Source organism: Zootermopsis nevadensis, unplaced genomic scaffold, assembly GCF_977971745.1.
Source record: "Zootermopsis nevadensis isolate Lab colony 2312 unplaced genomic scaffold, Znev_1.0 Znev_ptg000028l, whole genome shotgun sequence".
Classification (NCBI taxonomy): domain Eukaryota; kingdom Metazoa; phylum Arthropoda; class Insecta; order Blattodea; family Termopsidae; genus Zootermopsis; species Zootermopsis nevadensis.
The window spans coordinates 20083678-20106529 of NW_028259160.1; the positions used below are offsets into that span (position 1 = coordinate 20083678).

Below are 22852 nucleotides of genomic sequence, written 5' to 3' on the forward strand. Positions count from 1 at the left end.
CATACCCAATCGTGTTTTCCGACACTCTAGTCACAGAATGTAAACCTAACAAAAAGTTCATGAACTGTTGCATCAGCACTAGCTAATATCCATGCTGAAGCTATAATTTATATTTTATACCAATTCAATTAGTCAACCGAATAATCAAGTAGCCACTTGATTAAGTCAGAAATTCAGCACGAATATCTAGTACACCATTTCAGTATTAATTGTGTTTGTAAAGCACATCATAAAGTTCTGTACTATATACTAGGTTCTAAATTAATACTAACTACAAATAAATCCCAGAAGAGTTTCGTTTCAAGTGACAGCCACTCAAAAGAACACGATATTTTGTAAACCGAATGTTTCCATCCACAGGTAGAAAGAGACAGTATTGACAATTTTTACCCACTGCTTCTGTCTCTGCTGTTGAAATCAGCATGGACATTCAGCCCCTTAGAGCTTCCAAATGTGCTTGACTGGATGGAGTTCCACCGTTCATAATTAAGGGTTGTTCTGACACTTTAGCGTCGTTCTTATCTTTCATATCTAATCTCAGTTTAACAAATGTGTCATTTGTTTTTTGCGGAAATAAACTGCGCTTGTTCCAGTGTTCAAAACTGGCAACTGTACCATTGTTACTAATTACAGACCTATTCCTATCCTAACCAATGTTTCTAAAATTTTTCAAATTAACATTCATGATCATTTGTACAATTTCTACTTGTCTGTGAAAATCTATTCTACATGTACGAACTTGTTTGTACCTTCCAATTTGGCCAAGACGAGGACCTATAGATTGACAACTTGAGACTGTTTACTTTAGATTTTCTGGTTATTAAAGAAATCAAAACTTCATTGCCATATTAACAAAATAATATCTTCATATATAATCACCAAAGGTTGTGAGAACATTATAATATACAGAAACAACAAAATTGTGGTAATATTTAAATGTTTCAAAATGACAATAACAAATTAAAATCACATCCATGAATACATTAAGAGAAACTTATATCTATTCAGAATTATTTTCTTTTCTTTTCTCCTGTCTAGAGACATAAAGATTAAAATACAAGTATCTATAATTTTATTTGCCAATGGCAGTCTCCCAGGCTGCAATGCCGCACGTTTTCCTCTGAAACATTGGTAGCCATCTACAAGACCACAAGTTATAAATATCTGGAAGATCACTTTTGACATCTCGGCCACCATCACAACTTAAGATCTCAGTTTTACCCATTTCATTGCATGGGTGTGAAATCTGATATTTGAGAACAAGGTTCTGTAGTAAATCTTTGGATCTAAGAGAGGGACAGCAACAGGATTCTGGAGAAAACTGAATTATGAAAACTTTCATAATTTCTATTCTCCATCAATTGTTATTAGGATGATTAAATCAATGATGATACGATGGCTGGGATACGTAGAATGCATGGAAGATAAGAGAAGTGCATGATGTCGAGTGTGGGAATGTTACTGAACACAGACTTGTACCTCTGCCCTTCATACAAATCGAAGCACAAATCTTGTCTCTCCACCTTAAGCAAGTAACATCTAAAGCACATAGGGAGCATTTGACGCAAGCAAAGATATTTCCAGTACAAACGTGTCATTAAAACTGATTCTTACATCTTGATAGTTGTAAAACATAACTGTAATTACCTCCGCCGAGAATATTTAATCTTGTTTTGAACTTGTAATGAGACTTGATGTGATGTCGCAATAATGTGTCTTTGTTAGAAAACAAAAGTCAGTATTTTTATAAATATAAATGTATGTCATTTTGTATTTTATTAATAAGTTTTTAAATTCCTTTGGAAAATGTAACGAAATTCATAGAGCAAACTTATTCTTGAGTAACTAGTACTATGGTCAGACAAATAAAAAACTCTGTAATATAATAAGTTAGGGAGTTGTTAGCCCCCTCTTAAACCCTTCGTTAGAAGACTACCCCTTATCGGCTGTTGTTCGTATTCTCAGGATGTGAAACACCATGGTGACAATGGGAACACTCGACATGGTTTTGGAAAATGAGAACAGTACTTAACTAATGTTTACTTACAGAGCAATAACTTTCTGCATCTGAAGATTGTTCGGCCTATATCATGACACTGAGTTTACATTTTTAAAACCCAGTGTTAACAGAAAGGAAAGCCTGAATTAACAATCACAATGTGTAATTATGGGTTTTTTATTCTCAGAAAAAACAGCGATAACTTCCCTACATGGCATTAACCAGCCGATCATTGCTATGGACATGCTTTAGACGCTAACATTTGAAAGTAAAATGTGCATGTCTATTCTTCTGAATATGCAGTCTTGTAACATACTGGGTTCAGGCGGGAATAAATAATGTGTTACGTTAACCACGTCTGAGGTAATGGTTCTTTATTGTGTGGTATTGCCCGAGTGCCAGGCAGTGTGGCGGCAAAAAGGTCCTTTTGAGCCTTGGTGTATGATCTGTTAAGCTGATACAGTATTTGACTTTATCTCGGAAACATGTTATGAGTTACCCATTTAATTACAGCTGTCACATTTCTCTTTCACTCTGTATGTAACTTTACTAAACTGAAGTTAATTAATTTTGAGTGTTTTGTGGTAATAATCTGTACTTATACATCAAGCACTTAAAGGTACCGTACAAAATTACATGAATAAATAAATATAATCATTATCGGAAAGCATCGTCTTTATCTTTATGGCATTTGGAAATAGTGGTACTTCGCCAGAAACATGGCAGAATTACACGGTATATTGGCGCAACTCAACCAACATTTTTATACATATGTAGATTAGAAATAAATAAAAAATTCTTGTGTGTTGCCTTCGTAATGAAGTTTTTGTAAACGATGTTCATGACGCAACAAAATTTCATTTTCCCTTAAGGTGGCGCGATTCCCCCCACTTCCCCTAAAACAATGAAGACGCTTTCGTAACTCGAAACATGTCGCCTCAAATGGATTTAGTAAAAGACACAAAGTCAAACTGCTATGTGTTCATGGATAATAATATTTTGGATACGATAAAACGTCTTTAAAATAATTTAGTGTTAATAAGACATCTTGAGCAGAAAATAAACAGGAGAAATAATATTTCCTTCTTTGCTGGAAAAGATATTTCTCTTTATCTATCTTATTTGCTATTACATCGAATCCCAGTTTTCTTCATTATTTTCTTGAGGAACCTAATTAAAATTGACGTGTTTGTCGAGGTTGTAATAAAAGGCTTGCTGCCGCTGGGTTTCCTAAACCAACAATTTTATACGTGTCTCCTAAATTAATTTGTCCCTGTGTTTGTAGGCGTAATCTTTTGCATTCGGTAGGTTGTTGACGACACAAATCGACATCCCGAATCTATAAACATTACTTTCTGTCGCCTGGTACCTGCAATTTGAGATATCAAAAGTGAAAACAAACCCTTTTTCATCATCCATCAGTATTTTCTACACTCAAGACAATTTTTATCACATTTCGCGGACACAGTTACAGAAATTATGTAGCTCTACATGAGACGAGGTAACTCATGAAGAAATGAGTCTTCTGCCATAAATAATTTACTTAATAAAAGTTTAACAGGAATTTAAATTGAATGTCAGTGACATTATTTAAAAAAATTAACCATTTCCTTTTCTTTTCAGCTTCTAAACTGAAATGTGTTGACGTAAGAAAGTCCATTCCTGATGGGCTGGCTCTCTCTTTGGGTAGAATGGAAAACTGCTTGAAACTGAAGGCACAGGCTTCCATCGAAATGTCTTAGCTTGTATTTTGTGTCCAGACAACCTTAACAAATATTCCCCCAATGGGACTTCAGTGCACGATTTACACGTGATCTTTCTTTTACTCATATACACAAAGAACACCGGCCAACATGCTATTATAACATAATATATTTTACTAAATCGAAATGGAGGGAGAGGTTATGAATATTTTAAAATGTTGTTAAATGAATTATGTTCTGCGTCAGCTGTGTTTGCTATACTTCATTAAGCCATTACCCCCGGTCAGAATAACACTTCAATCACACATTATTTGGAGAGAGACGCGTGTTTTGTTTGAGAATTGCGGCCATAATAATATTTCCCCCTTTTAGCAATTTGTTTTCAAAATTTAGTTTTTCTTTGTCTTGCAAAAATAGTTCTGGAAAGGTTCTGTTGGACGTAAAAGAGGCAAAAACCAAAAACAAATGAATTTCTGTGAGATTTCTGGCTCTTGCAAAGACAAGTGTGAAGAAAACTGTCTTCTGGGATGTTTGTGGGGCTGCTTACTGACTCCATCATCAGATGGCACAAGATTACATTGGTAAACGTGCGAAGAGACAGCCATTTACAAACAAACTTCCATCCAAAGAAGGGAATGTGAGACGGATAGGCGTCATTAGATGTGAAACCAGTCTAACATTTTGGTGAAAGCCAATGATTATAGCGAATATGATGCGCTGAACGCCAGAAACGTCCTGCCCAAGAGAGTACCCCTGATCAAAGAAACTTACCCTAAGAGCCCTTATTAATGCAGTTACAGTTGACGTCTGATTAGCATTACCTAGTCATTTGCTCTCTGCTTTAACGATTCAACTTGACCGCAACATTGCCCTGCCTGCTTTCATTCAACCCCCTCCTCTCATCCATTTTTCGCGTTCTGTATTCAATGCTCTGAGTAAGCGATAAGAACCTTTTAAATGTCGGACAGTTTCCACGACACTACATCGTGCAGCACCCGCAAGATCGCGGTCATGTTGACCGGAAATATTTCACATCCTAGTGCTTTTAGAAAGTAACAGTTTGTGATTATACAGTTCTGAACAAACAAACCAAGAAACAAACCATGTATTTTCCTCTTCATTGTAAATTTTGATACCGTCAAAATAATCACAAATGACAATAAGCTTGTCGATCACTTCTGCTTTTAAGCATGTTGAATGGTAGTTGATGTGAGGGATCTCGGTCCACGTGTCTTCTGCAGGGTCATACTTTTCGGTTATGAGCTTGTTGTATGTACTATTGTCTCCTCCTGCACACACATTCCGTAATATGTCACATTATATACAAAAAGATCTGCCAAACGAAACTTACTCTAACCCCATTCAGCGAGCCCATCTTGATATTTATTACTCTGTCACCTGACCACGAAATGTTTGGCCTTTATGGAGCCTTAAGATTTATTACCTTATTCACAAAAGTCGGTAGTTGAACCCTTCCCACATACTGTAGTTCCTCAAATACGTTTTAATATTATCCTTCCTTTTACGCCTATGTTACACAAGTGGTATCTTACCTTCAAGATTACACAATTAGAACGTTCTAGATGTATGTATTTCTCATAACTTCAATGCTTCACACTCCGTCCTTCATACACAACGGACTTGACGCTCTTAAAATTTGCAATTAATTAAACGTAAGGAATGGATGATATACAGAAAAGAAAATTCATTCCCTTTTCCAGTGTTAGTATTAGTACCAGGAACAAAGTTAAGGATCAAATAGCTGCAATATTATTTTCGTACTAGTAGCTTGCTTAGTGAACAAGGGAATCTATGAAGCATTTACTTTAATGCTGGAGTTTATTTACGGTACAGTAGAAACAGAATTGTTCTAAACTACAGCGTCCCAAAATTCGCATCAAGAGAAGTTTAATGTCACGTCTATTTTACATATTAGATTATAGTTAATATTAAATTTTAATTACGCAGCTGAAACTTATGATTAAAGCGCCGTGAACCCTGATGTAAACGCAACGTAACCAGTCCCACTACAATCGTAGGCACTCTGTGGAGAGTGACGCCATTAACTTTTCCAGCACCATAAGGAAATTGCACCTGACATCTGTTTACTAATTCATACAACTGCGTACGAAAATGGAGTTCAACAATTACAATAAGCTGCACTGATTAAAATGGCATAACACAAACAATTGACGAAAAGGAAAGATTACGCAGAAACCGGTTCAAACCACCGGCTTCTTGTGGATAAAAGCACAGACAACGTAAATGTCCTTGCCACAAGAACAAAATATTTACCTTTAAAATTTGGACTTTTTGATAAATGGGGCATGCGTTAGTTGAGATCCCACAAGAGATTATCTGTTGTTAGTTAGTTTTCTTTGTTGATAATGTATTCGAAACCACGAATCAGGGTTAAGAAAATACTGACAAACTTACCGTACTGTTCATAAAGTCTGAAGCTCTCAAAGAAAACTAGGAAAACATTGCACTATAGGAAGTTCTTTAAGAAGGTTGGAGGAACATCATTCAGGATATCCAGAATTCTTACCTAGGACGTACAGACTGCCGTGGAAGGCGACACAACAATGATTTCGACGTCCACAAAGCATTGGTGCAACGAACGTCCATCGGTTGGTGACTGGGTCATACACCTCCACCGTCATCAAATAATTGTCATATTTATCATATCCACCAGCGACATATATTTTGTCTGTAAAAACAAATTACATGTGTGACACAAACTGTATACAGGTTTGACGTAGGCAGAGGCATTACACTGCTCCACGCAGAGCACAAACATGGGAAAATCTGTACTTAAATTTGTAAATCTATTAATGATATTGTATTTAATGTCCCCCTTCGTGTCATAGCAACTGTACGGACACGGCTATCTCTATTCATTTGTTTCTTTCTTTTCAACTTTATGCATTTAAATGAATTTAGACAATTAGCGTGAGAAAGGAAACTAGATTAATGGATGAAAACAAACAGATACAATTTGATATAAACAGTATAAAGTGTTTAAAATATTGCATAATGGAAATGATTGTACAACATATCTTCTGTAAAACGAATTGTGTTAAATTCGATACCAGAGATGTACGGTACAAGCTGCCAAGAGGTGCTCTAAATTTTTAACACAATTTGCTATTTTATGAGATTATTAACTGTCTCAAAAACATCATACATCTGTAGTACAAGAAAGGCAGAAGACGATGTACAGGGACAGCTTACAAGAGCAAAGGAAACCATCACGCACTCAGAACGTCAAGTCGTTGGATTCTGTGAAATAACGTAGTACATAGCACGGATGAAAGAAATGGATAGTAAAAGAAAGTGGGACAATGAGAAAGTCAGTTCAAGAGCGTAGAGGAAAGAGAGAGAATATTATGACATATGAAATTACGAAATAAACCACGTCCCTCATTTTTAAAGGGTTATTTCTACTAGTTTGCAGATGTTTCAGATATGCTTGCTGTCTTGATGATGATGGCATAAAGTTTCTCTGAAACGTCGGTAGACCTCTACCAGAGTACATGGCGCTACAAGCCAAACGACAGCCATCTTCGTACTCGCCACCGTGAGACCCTCAGATCCCACGATTCCTTCAACCGTTCTTGCGTTGTTACACGCAGACAGACGGAGACCTCGAAATTACGCACTAATTCACACAGCAAACTTTCACAGGCTCTCCGTTACCATTTAGCACAGCCGCACTTGCGTTCCACCGCTGCCTGTTCATAGGAGCGATAAAAGACCACTGGTTCGTCTTGTAGTCATATCGCTCCGCCGTTTCGTGTTCCTGACCATAACGACGACCACCCATGGCGTACACCATCTCTCCCAGAACTGCCACATTTAAGCACTCTCTGAAACGAAAAAAGTATAGACTTTGTTAAGATTCGTGTTCCTCTGGTGTTGATGCTCATTTATTGCCGACACAGATACATTTCCTCTCGCAGAATACAGTTCTTCTTCCTTCGACATTGTTAAATGAAAATTCAAATGAATTAAGAACCTAATAAAATTCTTAAAACTTGGAGAAAATGCAACGAAGTTTCTGATTAACTTCTATTCGGCTTTGACCGACGATCAACAATGTTGCAAATGCCCTCGTACCCATTCCCACTCTTTATGAAGCTCGTGTATGGGAGTGGTAAAGTTAGAGCCCCTGTCCAAATATATATCTTGGCTAGCAGAGCGACTATCAGCTTTTAAAGAAAGACTCTGCTCGAAGGAGTTTGTTAGTTAGCGAACTGCATCTTACCTGCGTTTATGCATAGGCGGCACCTCGCGCCACGTCTTCGTAACAGCGTTGAAGCAGCGACATGAGCTTAAGACTTCCTCGCCGTCATGACCACCGATGACGTAAATGTCGAAACCTATTACCGCCGTGCCATGGAAGCCTCGCGGACCGATCGAATCGACCTGCTCCATCTGCAAGAACGACAGGTCATGATTTTATGTTTCTTTGGGTCATAAGGTCTACTAATGTGAAGTCCTTACATTAGAGTTCAAGCAACCACCGGAGCAGAGGTACAACCCACAACAGCGGACCGAAATTGCTATACCGTGCTCGGTGACCAGGCCTACCGCGCTCGACAAAGAGCGGGAGAAATGAACTTGGAGCAATGGTCGAATTATGGGAGGCAGAGGAAAGAGAAAGAAACTTCAACATTATCAGAGTTTTCTTCAAGTGTACGAGTTACTGAAGGACACTTCATTCTCATTCTCTCTCTCTCTCTCTCTCTCTCTCTCTGTGCTAACAGAGAAATGTAGAATTTCTGATCAACAGCTCACATTTCAGGTTCGTGTGGTGGTGAAGACAGATGATGGTGTTTTGGGTTTCATCGACGCAAAGCTGGAGGCAGTACGTCCCCCAACCCACACCAATCAGTGTGAAATCTAATTCATGCGGCGTTACCACCCAGAAAGCGAATATCGACAATGATCAGTAATTCATTTATTACGTTGAAATCCACACTGATCATCAATGATGATTTCGTTTCGTGTTTAAAATCAGCAAACAGGTTGCCATGACAGTTGATGTAGGATGCTAATTTTACATTGTATTTAAGGCAAACTTCACACTTTTCGTTGATTCCTATTAGAAGTTAAATTTTACATAAGACACGACATTTAATCTATTCATTTATTCTTTTTAATTAATTTAATTGAAGCTTCTCTTAAAAAAAGTGTTCACTGCCATGGAAATAAATGAACACGAAAAAGAGCCAAAGAGGTGCTTGTGAGTAAACTTAAATATGCAATTAGTTGGTAGAAAAGCTAGTTCTTTCTTGGAGGCGTCATTTAACAAAGAGCTGTAAGAGTAGAAATGTGTACAACTCACCACACTCCATCGTTCTGCTCGTATGTCATAAGTTTCAATCAAATCCGTCAGCCTTCCGTCATGAAACCCACCAATAGCAAACAGAACATCCTGTGGGATTCGCGGTTGGGCAATCTTTGGTGTCACGAATCCCTTGTCTTCTACCTTCTTCAACTTTTGCACGTCGCGTAGGAAGGCTTTCGTCTCCAATATCACAGGTCTACACGCCTCATTTTTCGTCACGTACGGATGCTTTGATATCTGTTGAACAGTTCAATGTGGACCTTATGAACATTTAGGAAGGGATGGCATGAATCGTAGCATGTTCCATTGCAGAGGAGAGAAGAAATTTACACAAAATTTGATTGGAGACTCACCGAAATAGACTATGGTATACACAGGAGACATTTTTTTTGGTATATGTATCGACGCTCTTAACAAATGTACAGTTTGTTGAGTGAAGCGTAAACAAAGTTAAATCAACCTTCAGAGAAATTAATTGAAATGTCTTTCAGCTGAACATTAAATATTTCAGTAAGATTTGTCTTTTGAATTACATTCAAAAATAAACTTATTTCTCGTCTCTCCCGTGCAAGATGTACGCTGTAATCACATTATATTTGATTCGATGACTTCAATTAATCGTCAAAATTATGGAGAACCAAAAGAAAATTATGACGAATAGTTGCTTCGAGGTTCAATGGAGGCAACCTGCTGCGTGTTCGTGGTTAGGGTGATGGCCATTAAAATAACAATGTGTGATTATGATTATTGCATGTTTCGATCTTAATTGGTCATCTTCAGGTGTTTCTTTTGTGTAATTCCCCCAATGTTATTGTAAGATTTTAACCAGAATTGGGATGTGTCAACACATTCTGTTAAAGCTCATCAGTATTAAATTCAATGAAAATTTGTGAAGACGTTCTTCAGTTTGAACTGTAAACAGACGGGCGGGCTTACACGGGTCGAAGTAAAACGCTCACGATTTGCAACAATTAGTTACGAACACGTGTGAAAACGGAATTGAATATGCGGGCTTCCCTACACATAAACATCCACGATTTCAGGGGCATACTGACCTCCTCCTTGAAAAACTTTGCGTCAAGTAATCCCAGTCTGACGCCCTTCAAAAGGCCCACGATGTGGCCTTTCCTGTTGTCCGGGTCGTGGTTGATCCACCGGAGAATGCACTCCCACACAACTTTCTCGTTCTTCACGTTCAGTTCATCGGACTCGATTATCGCTTGCAACTCCTCTACAGGCAGTTCAAGCAGTTCTTCACTTTTCTGAGACACTTTCACGAAGTGGCGCAGAACGAAGCGGCGAGCGTGAGCCTCAAGGCCGGCGCAGAAGTGACACCTGCAAAACCAGCGTAAGAGCCGACTCAGAATCGATCTTCATCGAACTCCGACACATTGAACCACTGCAGCAAGAACTGAATTCTCAAGTGTTTACACACCACAGTGTTTCGCCTCCACTTTTTACCTTCACCCTTTGATCAAATCATATGCAGTTAAATCAGAATATTTAAATCAAAAACACATTAATAATAACCTGCCAATAGACCAGATCAACAACGCATTAGACTTTGCCCAGTCCTCAGTCAGAGGCTTTAATCTCTGAACCGGCACTTGGCTGCTCTCTGAGTGAAGCTCTTCGCCACAGCAACGTACACTCGCAAATGACAAATGAACGTCAATTACCTTGCGAAACGCAAGATGCCGATACAGTTGTGGACGTCCAGCATGTCCTTGAGGAAGTCGCAGCAGAGCTCAGTAACGGCTGGTAACCACAAATAGTCAGCCGTCCCAAGCAGCTGACGCGCGTTGTCGCAGTGGATGTCCACCTTACACAAATAAACATAATCCAGAACCTGCGTCATCACGTCCGAGCTAATTCCGTGAAGTAGAATGTCAGTTTTCTCACTGGTGTTCAGTGTTGAGGTGAAGAGGTTCCTGAAACGTCACGAAGCAGTCGTCGATTTGGAGAAACGGCGAGCAGAAATTTACAAGCCATGCACATAATGTTTAAGTTTTTATAACTTACTTAGCCAAAGAAAAGTTTGTTTTTGTCAACATGGTGGATGAATTTTTATGTTAAAGAGCATGAGCAATCTTAACAGAAAATAATTTACAAGTCGGATGCTCACATACCATTTGTGTCAGTACCTGAAAATTACTCGTCAAGAATAAAGCAGCAAACAGTGAATATTTGTTCCACAGAGTGGTTATCTGGTTCCTTAGAAACCATTCAATCGTTCAAGAGATATCTGGGGTTATAACAACTGAAACTGTAATTTTAAAGCCAACCAGCAAATTGAAACAAATATCTCAACATATATCACAGGCTGTACATTCCACTGATTACCCAGCTCGTAATTTGAAATCAGAGCCTCCAAAATCCATTTGTTCTGACAAAAAATCAGTTCCCGAAAAACAACTTAAAAAATAAGCCGACGTTTCTACGTCTTATCGAAATAGTGGAAGAGTGGCACAGCTTGTGACAAGACTGTTGGAAAACTTAAACAAAGGTTCATGGTTTTAATTCATTTCTCATTTATCAAGAACACATCGCATCTCTCTTTAAAACACAAGCATAAATAACGTACGCACAAATTTGTCGTGGGGATGTTGTCTGACCCTACTGAACATGTCTGCCTGCTGTGCTTTACCACGAAGAATAGTGTGTCAATATATTACCATGATGCGCACATCCCGTTTCAAAATCTGAATACAAAGAATATAAATAAATTCCAATTCTAGCGCAATTTGATAAGGAGAAATAAGAAATTCCTCCACAAAACGGAGGCCAAGAATTTGATTGAAGGAAGTAAAGCGCAGGTGGAAGGGGTGAAGACAGACGCCCAAAGACAAGATGCAGCCGCATCTGACAGCGGGAAGGCTAAAAGGATCCTAATCCGTCAAAAGAAGAAGACGTTACGATCACCAAATTTTGTAACGAGCCTACGAACGATTCTCTCTTAACAACTGAAAGATTTCTCACCAAGTTCTTTGTCAAACAGAATAACACAGAGCAGATATCAATGTTCTGGACAATGGCGTGACAAAGGTGTATTACCAACTTCCTCTTGGACTTTGGCGGTCGTCTTTGTACATTAATACCAAGGTCATTTGGAAATGGATTAAATTTCTCTCTCCAGATCGATTGACTCTCACCTTGCTGCATCTGCACTTAAAAATTAGTGCAAAAACAATGGGCTTCTGGGATGTTGCATTGTGTACTCTCGTAGAAATTATCGGACGTTTCAGAGGTGCCTACTGCCTCTGTTATCAAGGAAAGAAGGCAGCAAGTACGTCTGAAACACCACCTGGTTTCAACGCCGCAACGTCCAGAAAAAATTAATCTTCTTAATCACCGCCATGAGATTTCATGGCCATAAACAAATTACCAAAGATAAAAATACAGTTTTCTTCATCAAAGAGAATTTAATATTTTACATACTAATTGACGTCTGTTATGTCCTTATTTCACGCGTTAACAACTACATCAGTAAATAAACAAACCTGAAATATCTGCTACGCATCGAGAGAATCACTCTGTGGACAGGAAAAACGCCGCCATCTTCCAACCTCAACACCGCGTCACATAGAAGATTCTCCTCTCTCAACTCATTCAGAGGGACCAATTTTTCGGTGAATACGCACCTGCCGTCATGATGAGAACAGCTGCAATGTTCGCTTAACTCCATCTCCTGAAAAACAGTCCAGCTTTTTCTTCATACTGACACGTGTGCACATCAACTGAGAGTGAATGTGAGGGAACACGTTACTGAGAAGAAAATTTGGTCCTTCGACAGTGTAACTAACAAGATAATGGTGAGAAATGCATAATATGGAACTTTACAGTTCTATTCAATAAATAATTAATTGAAGGCTGATGAGATTAAAGGTGTTGGGATTGGCGGGGCACGTAGTTAACGTGGCAGAGAAAAGAAAAGCGATATTTTAATCGGAAAACCTGAAAGGAAGAGGCCACTTGAGATTCCTATGTTTTGGTGGGATAATATTAAAATGAAACTTAGAGAATTGGGGAATGACGGTGTGGCTTGAGGATATTTTTAGAGGCGTCATCTTGTAAGCACGGGAATGCAACTTCATTTTTCATAAAAGGCGAGAGTTTTGATCAACTGGGCTACTATTAGATTCTCAAGCAGGACTTAGGCTCCATAGAGTCAGTTTGTTTCTTAGTTATAGAAATGCCCGTTGACTTTCAATGCAATATTAAGTCATGCCGCGTGTTTGTTATTACTCACATAAGGTTAAATCTTCTTACAAGTAAATTACATAGACAATAAGTTTAAAATAGCAATGTAACCTTTAAAACTTTAGATGCTCCAATTCCGATGAACCCATTTAAAAAATTACGACAAAAATATGCCATAGAAATTATGTGACATTTGATGCAGAACCAGACATTTAAGAAATAAATTTTGGAAAAAGAATGCTACGGCTTTTTATAAGCATGAAATTTTCAAGTTCTTCTCTCTCTGTGGAACTAAACGTGCTTAAGAGCTTATATGATTAATGATTTCCTTCTTATGTTACACATTAATATACACTACAAACACAATACGTAATTTAGATTTATCAAATGAACTTGAGAATTTCAGTTGGGAACACTCGTAAAAGCTGCAAGTTATTCTATTGCATACATAGATTAGGCCTACATAACTCTACCCACACGCTGTAAAGTGCAGGTTATTCTTTGAAAATTCGATTTTACACAGGGCTTTTCAAAAAATAGCCCACTATCTTTACTAAATCAAAAGGCTCATCACCGTGTTCACAAAAGTCCGCCAACGTACTCTATCCTAAGCCAGCTGCATCCAGTTCGATCCATCGATTCCTCTTTCCCTAAGGTCCGTCTTAATTTTATCCTCCCATCTATGCCTAGGTCTTCCCAGCGTTCTCCTACCTTCAGGCCCCCAAAACCAATAACTTGTAAACACCCCTCCCCCAATGCGTGCCGTATGACCCGCCCACCTTAACCACTCTAACAACAACAGGTGAGGATTACAGGCCGTGAGCTCATCATTATGCAATTTCTCCGCGATCCGTCTTCCTCCATTTTAGGTCCAAATATCCTCCTCAACCCACAACAATGGAAGGAATCCATAATTATTCCTATTCATAAGAAGGGGGACAAGACTGAGTGTGGTAATTACCCAGGAATTTCGCTCCTATCAACCTCATACAAAATTCTATCAAACATTCTTTTGGCAAGATTAACCCCATATGCGAATGAAATTATTGGGGATCATCAGTGTGCGTTCAGACGAAACAGATCAACGATTGATCAGATCTTTTGCATTCGTCAGATACTAGAGAAAAAATGGGAGTTTGGTGGGACCGTACATCAATTATTTATAGATGTCAAAAAGCCTATGACTCTGTGAAGAGAGAAGTGTTATATAATATTCTTATTGAATTTGGTATACCAAAGAAGTTAGTGAGTCTAATAAAAATGTGCTTAAATGAAACCTGTAGCAAAATTCGAGTAGGTAAATATGTATCTGAGACATTCTTCATCAAGAACGGTCTAAAATAGGGAGATGCTTTGTCTCCCTTGCTCTTTAACTTTGCACTAGAATATGCTATCAGGTAAGACCAGGATAGAGAGGAGGGTTTGCAGTTGAACGGGACACATCAGCTATTGGCATATGCTGATGATGTTAATTTATTGGGGGACAATATGATACAAAAAAGGAATGCAGAAGTTTTACTAGAGGCTAGTAGACAGGTGGGGCTAGAAGTAAATTCAGAAAAATGTGATAGTGGAACCACGGTTCCGGAGAATTTGACGTAAATACGGAAAGGAAGTTTATTGGCTTTATTCTAAATATTTCCTTTATACATGCTTTACAATTGAGTAAAGTTTGATTAAGACTTTGCTTATTTAACTTGAATTAGTTACGCTTAAGATGGATCTGTGGTAGCTGAATGTAACGTAATGTAAGGTAATGTAATGTAAGGTAAGGTAATGTAATGAAATGTTTTATAGGTAACAACAATGCCGAGTAAACAGATGACGTTTCCAAGGTAACATAACAATGATGATACACTTTTTCATTTCACTTTTGCCCAATGACACTGACCCGAAAATATAGACGTATTTACGTCAAAAAACTAAGTACATGTTAGTATCTCGTCGTCAGCAGACAGGCGGGCAGAATTATCTTAGGGTGGCTAATAAATCCTTTGAAAGGGTTACAAAGTTCAAATATCTGGGAACAACAATAACAAATGAAAATGACACTCATGAGGAAGTTAGGAGGAGATTAAATTCCGGAAATGCTTGCTACTTCTCAGTTCAAAATGTTTTGTCTTCCGGTCTGATTTCTAAGAACCTGAAAATTAAAGTATACAAAACAATAATCTTGCCTGTTGTTTTGTATGGGTGCGAAACATGGTCTCTCACTCAGAGGGAGAAACACAGATTGCAAGTGTTTGAGAATAGGGTGTTGAGAAGGATATTTGGGCCTAAGAGGATGATGGGGCATGGAGTAAACTGCATAATGATGAGCTTAAATATCTGTACTCCTCCCCCAATAGTCAGGGTGATTAAGTCGAGAAGAATGAGATGGGCGGGACATGTAGCGCGCATGGATGGTACAAGAGGTGTGCACCGGGTATTGGTTGGGAAGCCGGAGGGGAAGAGACCGCTGGGGAGACCTACACGTAGATGGGAGGATAATGTCAGGCGGAATCTATGGGTGATAGGAGTTGAAGGAGACTGGATTTTGTTGGCCCAGGCCAGTGTCCGGTGGAGGGCTTTGCTTAATTCGGTGATGAATCTTTGGGTTCGGTAAGCCATCTAGTTAGTTACTTAGTTATCCTCCTCATCAGTCTGTTCTCAAAGACCCTCAATCTATGTTCCTGCCTCAAAGTAAGAGACCAAGTTTCGCACTCAAACAACACAACTGGCAGAATTACGCTTTGGTTCACTTTAATCTGTAGTCTTCTTTTGATATAAGACGCGAGGACAAAAGATTTTGGCTAAATGATGCAATCATTCCCTGGATTTAATCTGCTGTTGTTTTTGTCATAAATTTCATTATGGCTTTTTAGTGTCGTCCCCAATTACATAACTTTATCACATTTTCGAACGACTGATTACCTATCCTTATATTCTGGTTCTGTCATGAATTCTGATGCCGAGACATTATCATGTACTTTGTCTTTCTGCATTTATTTCTAGACCAACATCCCTTCCAGCCCGTAAGTGTGTTTCTACGTTGGCTCTTATAGTATTTATATTATCAGTCAACAGATTAATACCATCAGCAGAGACCAACAGCTGATGTGTCACTTTCAGTTCAAAATCGCCATGACTTTTTTGAACTTTTTAATGGCATGTTCTAAAGCAAAATTGAAAAGCAGCGGCGATAGAGAATCTCCCTGTTTCAAGACATTCTGAATAGGAAATATATCGGACAAATGCTTACCTCCCACTTTTTCTCTAGCATTTGGCGAATTAGAACATCTGATCAGTTGCACATCTATTACAACGGAACGCACACTGATGATTCCCAATAATTCCATTGGGATATGGAGTCACATCTCCAGAAGAATTTTGGATACAATTTTATAGGAAGATAACAAGAGGAAGAAATCTCGATAATTTGGCTTTTAAAACCGAAATAAAAATTTTTCACACTTCCTTACATCGCTTTAAAAATGTCGATGTATCAAGAAATGTAAAGTGTCAGAATTATTATTCAGAATATATACAACACTTTTTAACATCAATATAGGTTTTATTAAGATTCTGGGCTACTAAACACGTTTCATCCCTTCAAAATTTTAAAATGTTAATTGATTTCTGGAATATTATGATAATGTGAACAAACAGAAGTCAATCTAATATTCATTGAAATTGTGTTAGAAAGAAGAGAAGCCTAATTTTCTTACAGAAGCTCATAAATGTAAATGAAGACATGCAAATGTACTTATCAAAAGTAATTAAATCCAATTAATTATTAAAATGTTTGCCAAAAGCAAGAAGCCAATGACAGGCAAACACAGATAATTTTTTTTCAATTTTCAATTCTTTTTATAGTAATTCAATTCAATTTAATTCAATTCAATTAATAAAGTTCCTAGGAAACAGACAGATTAATAATTAAAATAAAGCAAAAAATAACATGATTATTTATAAATGAAGCAATACTATCTAAGGCTAATACTGAAAATGAATTTAAGAATAGGAACAATGATTTCAGAACAACCCTTAATAATAAAACTTGGTGTACCATCAAGTCCAACAGTTTTTGATGGCCTCAAACGCTTTATAGCATTATGAACATCAATATTAATAACAAATAATAATGAAAAATATTACACAAACAGACTAACTAAACATATACATGTACAATATTAAATATAACAGCTAAATACAGGTAAACACAAAATAGAAACAATATTATACACAAAGAGAAATGTGATAGTGGAACCATGGTTCCGGAGAATTTGACGTAAATACGTCTATACAGAAAGGAAGTTTATATATTGGTTTTATTCTAAATTATTTCCTTTATACATCCTTTACAATTGAGATAAGTTTGATTAAGACTTTGCTTATTTAACTTCAATTAGTTACGCTTAAAATGGGTCTGTGGTAGCTGAATGTAATGTAATGTATTGTAAGGTAAGGTAAGGTAATGTAATGAAATGTTTTATAGGTAACCACTGTTGTTTATTTGTTGATAAACAGATGACATTTCCTAGGCAACACAACAATGAAGTTACACTTTTTCGTTTCCCAGGTAACATAGCAATGAAGTTTGACGTTTCATAGGTAACATAACAATGAAGTTACACTTTTTCGTAACACATTTTCGTGACACTTTTTCGTAACACTTTTTCGTAGCACTTTTTTGCCGAATGACCCTTCCTCATAGACATATTTACGTCAAAATAAATGAATATAAATAAAAGCAAATGATCCACCTAGGGAAACACTTATAGTAATGTAAAACGCTTAAGAATCACAAGGAAATAATATCCAAGCTAGATAATCTATCAAGAAAACCTATCTACATCATTTCCTATATTGAGAATGTGCCCTCGAAGGAGACGATGTTTATGCTAAATACGTCCAAAGATTTACATACGTCATTTGCAGCGATGACGCACCTGGCTGAAGGACTATGTCTCAGCGCACTGCTCACTCTCAAAGTAATAATAAAACATGAACGAACTTACCTCTTCCTTTGTTCAAGAGGAAAAGAATTGGATGTCCACCGGAAAGAAAGAACAATTGAATCAAAAGCAAAATGGGGAGAGTTGAGGACAGTATCACAAATCCCTTGAATCGTATAAGAAATGTTCTTGGGTTATTCTGAAAGTCTTTTAACAACACAAAAGTAACTGGTCTACGACACACTTCTTCTACAAGCGATTCACAGTTCAGTTCTTTCCACAATAGAGAAACCCGATTGTTGACGGCAATAATGTAACACAACAATGCCGAGTAAACAAATGACGTAACAATCAGGTGCATTACATTTTATATTGCATGTCTAAGAAATGAAAAAGAGCCTTATGGCATGCTCAGTCAATATTTTTGCAGGCGTGGTTTATAAGTACCATTACTTTTGACGTAAATACGTCTATACAGAAGGGTCATTCGGCAAAAAAGTGAAAGGAAAACGTGTAACGAAAACATGGAACGAAAATGTGTAAGATCCGTATCACAAATTGACAACAATGGTTACCTATGTGTTTACTCGGCATTGTTGTTACCTAGGAAACTTGACCAAGTGGTTGGTCAAGTGTTTTAACCCCCCTTTGGGGGGGGGGGGGGTTGTAGTTTAGTTTCTTACTCAAGATTTTAAAAACTTGACCAACCCCCCCCCCCCCCAGGGGGTTTTGGTCAAGTGTTTTAAACCCCTTCCTTTCATTGTATTTATTGCCTAAACATAATTTAAATACAGAGACGTATTTACGTCAGATTCTCCGGAACCGTGGTTCCACTGCCAATTTTTTTGCTTCGAAGAGGAGATTACAGAAACAACAGCTTCAACACTAATAAACTGTCCTGGGTTCGAGTCCTGAAAAGGATTGTTTCTGTTTTGGTTGTAAGTAGATTTAAATTCTGTCGACACATTCTAAATCATCGGAAGTACAAACAAACAAGGCAAATTCATAAGGAACATAAACATCTAAAACTCCATCTGTTCGAAGAAGAAAGTGCAAGAACTTTACATAAGAATAGATTAATGAATAAACTGAAAGCAGCCACTGGAAATATCGAAGAGGATTGGATAAGCGTAAATCAAACGACACTTTACGCTGCTTCTGAAAATCTCTGTAATAAACCAACAAACGAGAAAAAATGTTTATGAACATTTAAAGACTATCTAAAAGAAATCACTGACGAAAAGAAACAAGCTTACAGAATGTATTTGCTAACTAAATTATTACAAGCAGCCAGTGGCGGCTCGTGAGTCTGAGCAGTGGTAGTGCTGCGCAAGTGGGAGAACTCAGAATAGTTTTTCAACATATAACAACATAAATAAATGAAAATTAATTTTCATCAGGAGAAAAAACATACGTTCTCGAGGATGTTTTAACTATTTCTAAGTCCGGGAGAGGGCGGCCATGAGTTTTACATCACTCTTTTCACACAAAGAACAATTTAGAAAAAGGAATTTTCTGTAACAATGATGCACTTCCTTTGATCATTTTCATTATCAAAACAAAAAATAGTCGGCACAGAAAATTATTGAACACTCAATAGCAATAACCACGAAACAGATTGCGATAAAGAAACTCGTCTAAAAGACGTGGTACCTGGCAAGCTTGTATACTGAGCCCGTTGCGAACCTTGCAGCCCCGATACGCGCTGTAACAGTGGACTACCCCTCAATCCACCACGCTGAAATCATTGCAGCTGGAAGTTAGCCCCGTTCTCCTTCGCACTCCTGGCCCTCAGACTTACTGTCAGTTCAGCTGATTAGTGCATAATGACACGTAAGGGGCAATATTAAAATAATGATATAGAGGAAATATAGTGTCACAAATTATATAAACACAAGAAATAAATTTCTCAATTGTTGAAAAAATATAGGGGATGCTGCAGCTCTTATGAACGCCGTCACTGCAAGATACTTAGCCCTATAGTTAGAAAATACAGAAGTGAAGACTGGGATAAGTTTGCAAAATCACTTGAGCCCGATATTACAGGACCTCAAAAGACAGGATTTGAAAGGTTTATTAAATCAATGGAGACAAAATTAATTCTGGCCAAGGTTGTGGGTTAAGTAAGGAATGATTTATCCAAGGGCATCTGCACAACTGCCAATTAAACACGCGGTATTGTAAATATTTATCTTAACTAGAACTGCTAGCCTTGAATACCGAACTCAATATCTGCTTCTTGACTGCCCTTCCTGCGAAATGCAGACTCTTCCATTTTCATGGCTTCAACAATTAACCTTGTGCCTGTCTGCTCCCATTTCAACTAGCCATTTATTTTACCTTTAACGATGAAGAAAACCAAACATGATGATCTCAAATTCATATAAGTTAACGGTAATTGGAGGCAACACAGAATGAATAATTACAAGTTCGCATGCGTCTGCCACTTGTCTCTGGACAGGGTCATTTAAACCCACCCCACACACTCGTATTACACTTACTTACTATCCATTCAGTTCTGTCTTAACAACTATCTTTGGGTCTCAGACTAGAATTCTGTGTGCATTCCATTTACACCATTCCTGCTATATGCCCAGCCCATTTCATCTCCCTTCAACTGATCACATTAATAATATCTGGCAAAAAGATATCGAATTAGTCATAGATAATCTTGACAGTAAATGTAACATTAATATCTTTCAACTCAGTCTCGTGGTATGAGGCCAGCACAGAACGCCACGAGACACAAATTTACAGAGCTACTAACGACAATGGATTTGCCCCTGAACCTGGCTCATCCCTCTCTTTAAATTGTACATACGCTTGCAGTAGTGAGGTGACACTTTTCAAATGTGTAAACCAAATCCTGAAGTGGGGGTTCGCTGCAAAAATGTTAGCATTTGAATATGTACAGTGTACTTAACCTCACATAATTCAATAGGTTTCTTTATGGTCTTCCTCAGTTTCTCTAGCAAAATGAGATTATATTTAAATAAACAAGAAACCTAAATAAAACACAGAAATGTAAATTTCAACACTGTAAATACTGAAGTTCATCATGGAATATCCATACACCATTCTGATTTTTGACTTCATCACTTGAAAATTAACATTATTTTCGACCTATCAAGCAGCAGCTTTCAAATACAGTATACAGCATTTTCTCATTAAATCTCTGTGCTTATTTCTACTTTCTTTTATCCAAGATGTATGTTCACGTGACTCTAACGCCCATTACCTTGATACACAAGCAGGACAAAATAATTCGCACAATGCAACAGTTCTCCTTATGTGATTAATATGTTCTGGGTTTACGCATTTTCATTAACACTTTGCTTTCAATAAACTGTAACTCATGTTCTTCCATCACACCAAGTCCAACCACAAACAATTCTTAAGATGAGTGCAGTCAACAGATATGCAATTTGAGTTTTAAAAATAAAACAGATTTTTGTTACGAACACATGCCAATCTAAAGGCTAAGCATTAGCAAACCTTCATAACAGCCTTCTGTATGAATAGAGAACCAAGACTTCTTCAAATCAGCAGCACCATACCAAATAAATACCCAGTACCATCAAATTTTCAAGTCTCAATTTAAGCCTTCCTCCCAGCAATTGCAATTAAAATCATACTACGTACCAGCCAGTTCATTTTCTGCACTTTTAGACAATGTTGTAAGATAACTTTGACTTCACAAACAAACTATTCAACAGTGGTTCAAAGCCAGCAAAAAGAAATTTAGGGTACAATCACTGAATAAAATATCAACAGATATGCAAAGCTAACAGGAACATCTTTTTCAATTTTTAGTTGTGATTCCTCCCAAAACTGAAATGCATACAAATACTTTGAACGCAGCATTAAACGTGTCTTCATAATAACGAGATGCATGGAAGTGTCTGCAAAACAGATCACCCTACACAAATTTCCCATGGTACATCCTGTTCAAATTGGTAAGACGCAAACAATCAAGTCCATGAGATATCACTGCTGGTGAATAGTTTTGGATCAAATTCGGATGATTTCCAGTGCTTTCCAGAACCTGACACATCAACTAAAATGTTTCAAGAACTATCCTTACTTCTGGCAGTTATAAATCCACACCATCCATTACCTGCATTGCTGGACCCTTGGGTGATGGTGCTTTGAGGCTCGAAAAGTCCACATTGCATCTTGACTTGGGGCATGTACCACTATCCACATGTGAGCAACCACCTGAAACATTACACCAACTTTGTTAATATGGCAGCTATCCTTTCAGACATCAACGAATTGCAGTATTACCACCCTACCCTCCAGTTCTCTCATCACGCCCAACTCATCTGAATACAACACGTCAAAACCCTCTTGAGAGTCAGTAAAATCTGTCACTTCAATGCTGGTGTTCTTGGAGCAAATGTAACTAATACACAACAGTGCGACAACCTCTTCAACAAACATTACGCCTATAGCAGAAGGATCTTTGCAAAAGGGCAGGATTTTGTGTCCATTTGCATAAACTTACACACAAAGAACAAATATTAATTTTCCCACTTAATACAGCCCAACACTAATATAATAGGAAAAATACTGAGTATACATTCCAATATAGAGGAAGGTGTCAATGCCGGAAACTGGACCCAACATTCATTTTTGTACATTACACATTCCAGACAGG

At 37.7% G+C, this 22852-nt stretch overlaps 1 protein-coding gene across 2 annotated transcripts in view; it reads right to left on the minus strand.

Annotated features, from left to right (window-relative positions):
* Positions 1-2160: 2160 nt before the first annotated feature.
* Positions 2161-22852, minus strand: part of LOC110826943 (kelch-like protein 10) — a 33295-nt gene continuing 12603 nt past the window's right edge. Inside the window, exons 3-12 of one of the 2 annotated variants that reach the window (XM_087357822.1) lie at positions 22310-22410; positions 12556-12743; positions 10735-10986; positions 10111-10390; positions 9053-9292; positions 7970-8139; positions 7402-7571; positions 6251-6412; positions 4805-4991; positions 2161-3368 (exon numbers count right to left, since the gene is read on the minus strand). In XM_087357822.1, the coding sequence (XP_087213948.1) occupies positions 3257-3368; positions 4805-4991; positions 6251-6412; positions 7402-7571; positions 7970-8139; positions 9053-9292; positions 10111-10390; positions 10735-10986; positions 12556-12743; positions 22310-22410 (1862 nt within the window). In that variant the 3' untranslated portion in view covers positions 2161-3256. The remainder of the gene's footprint in view (positions 3369-4804; positions 4992-6250; positions 6413-7401; positions 7572-7969; positions 8140-9052; positions 9293-10110; positions 10391-10734; positions 10987-12555; positions 12744-22309; positions 22411-22852) is intronic. The other variant, XM_087357823.1, reaches the window with a different exon arrangement.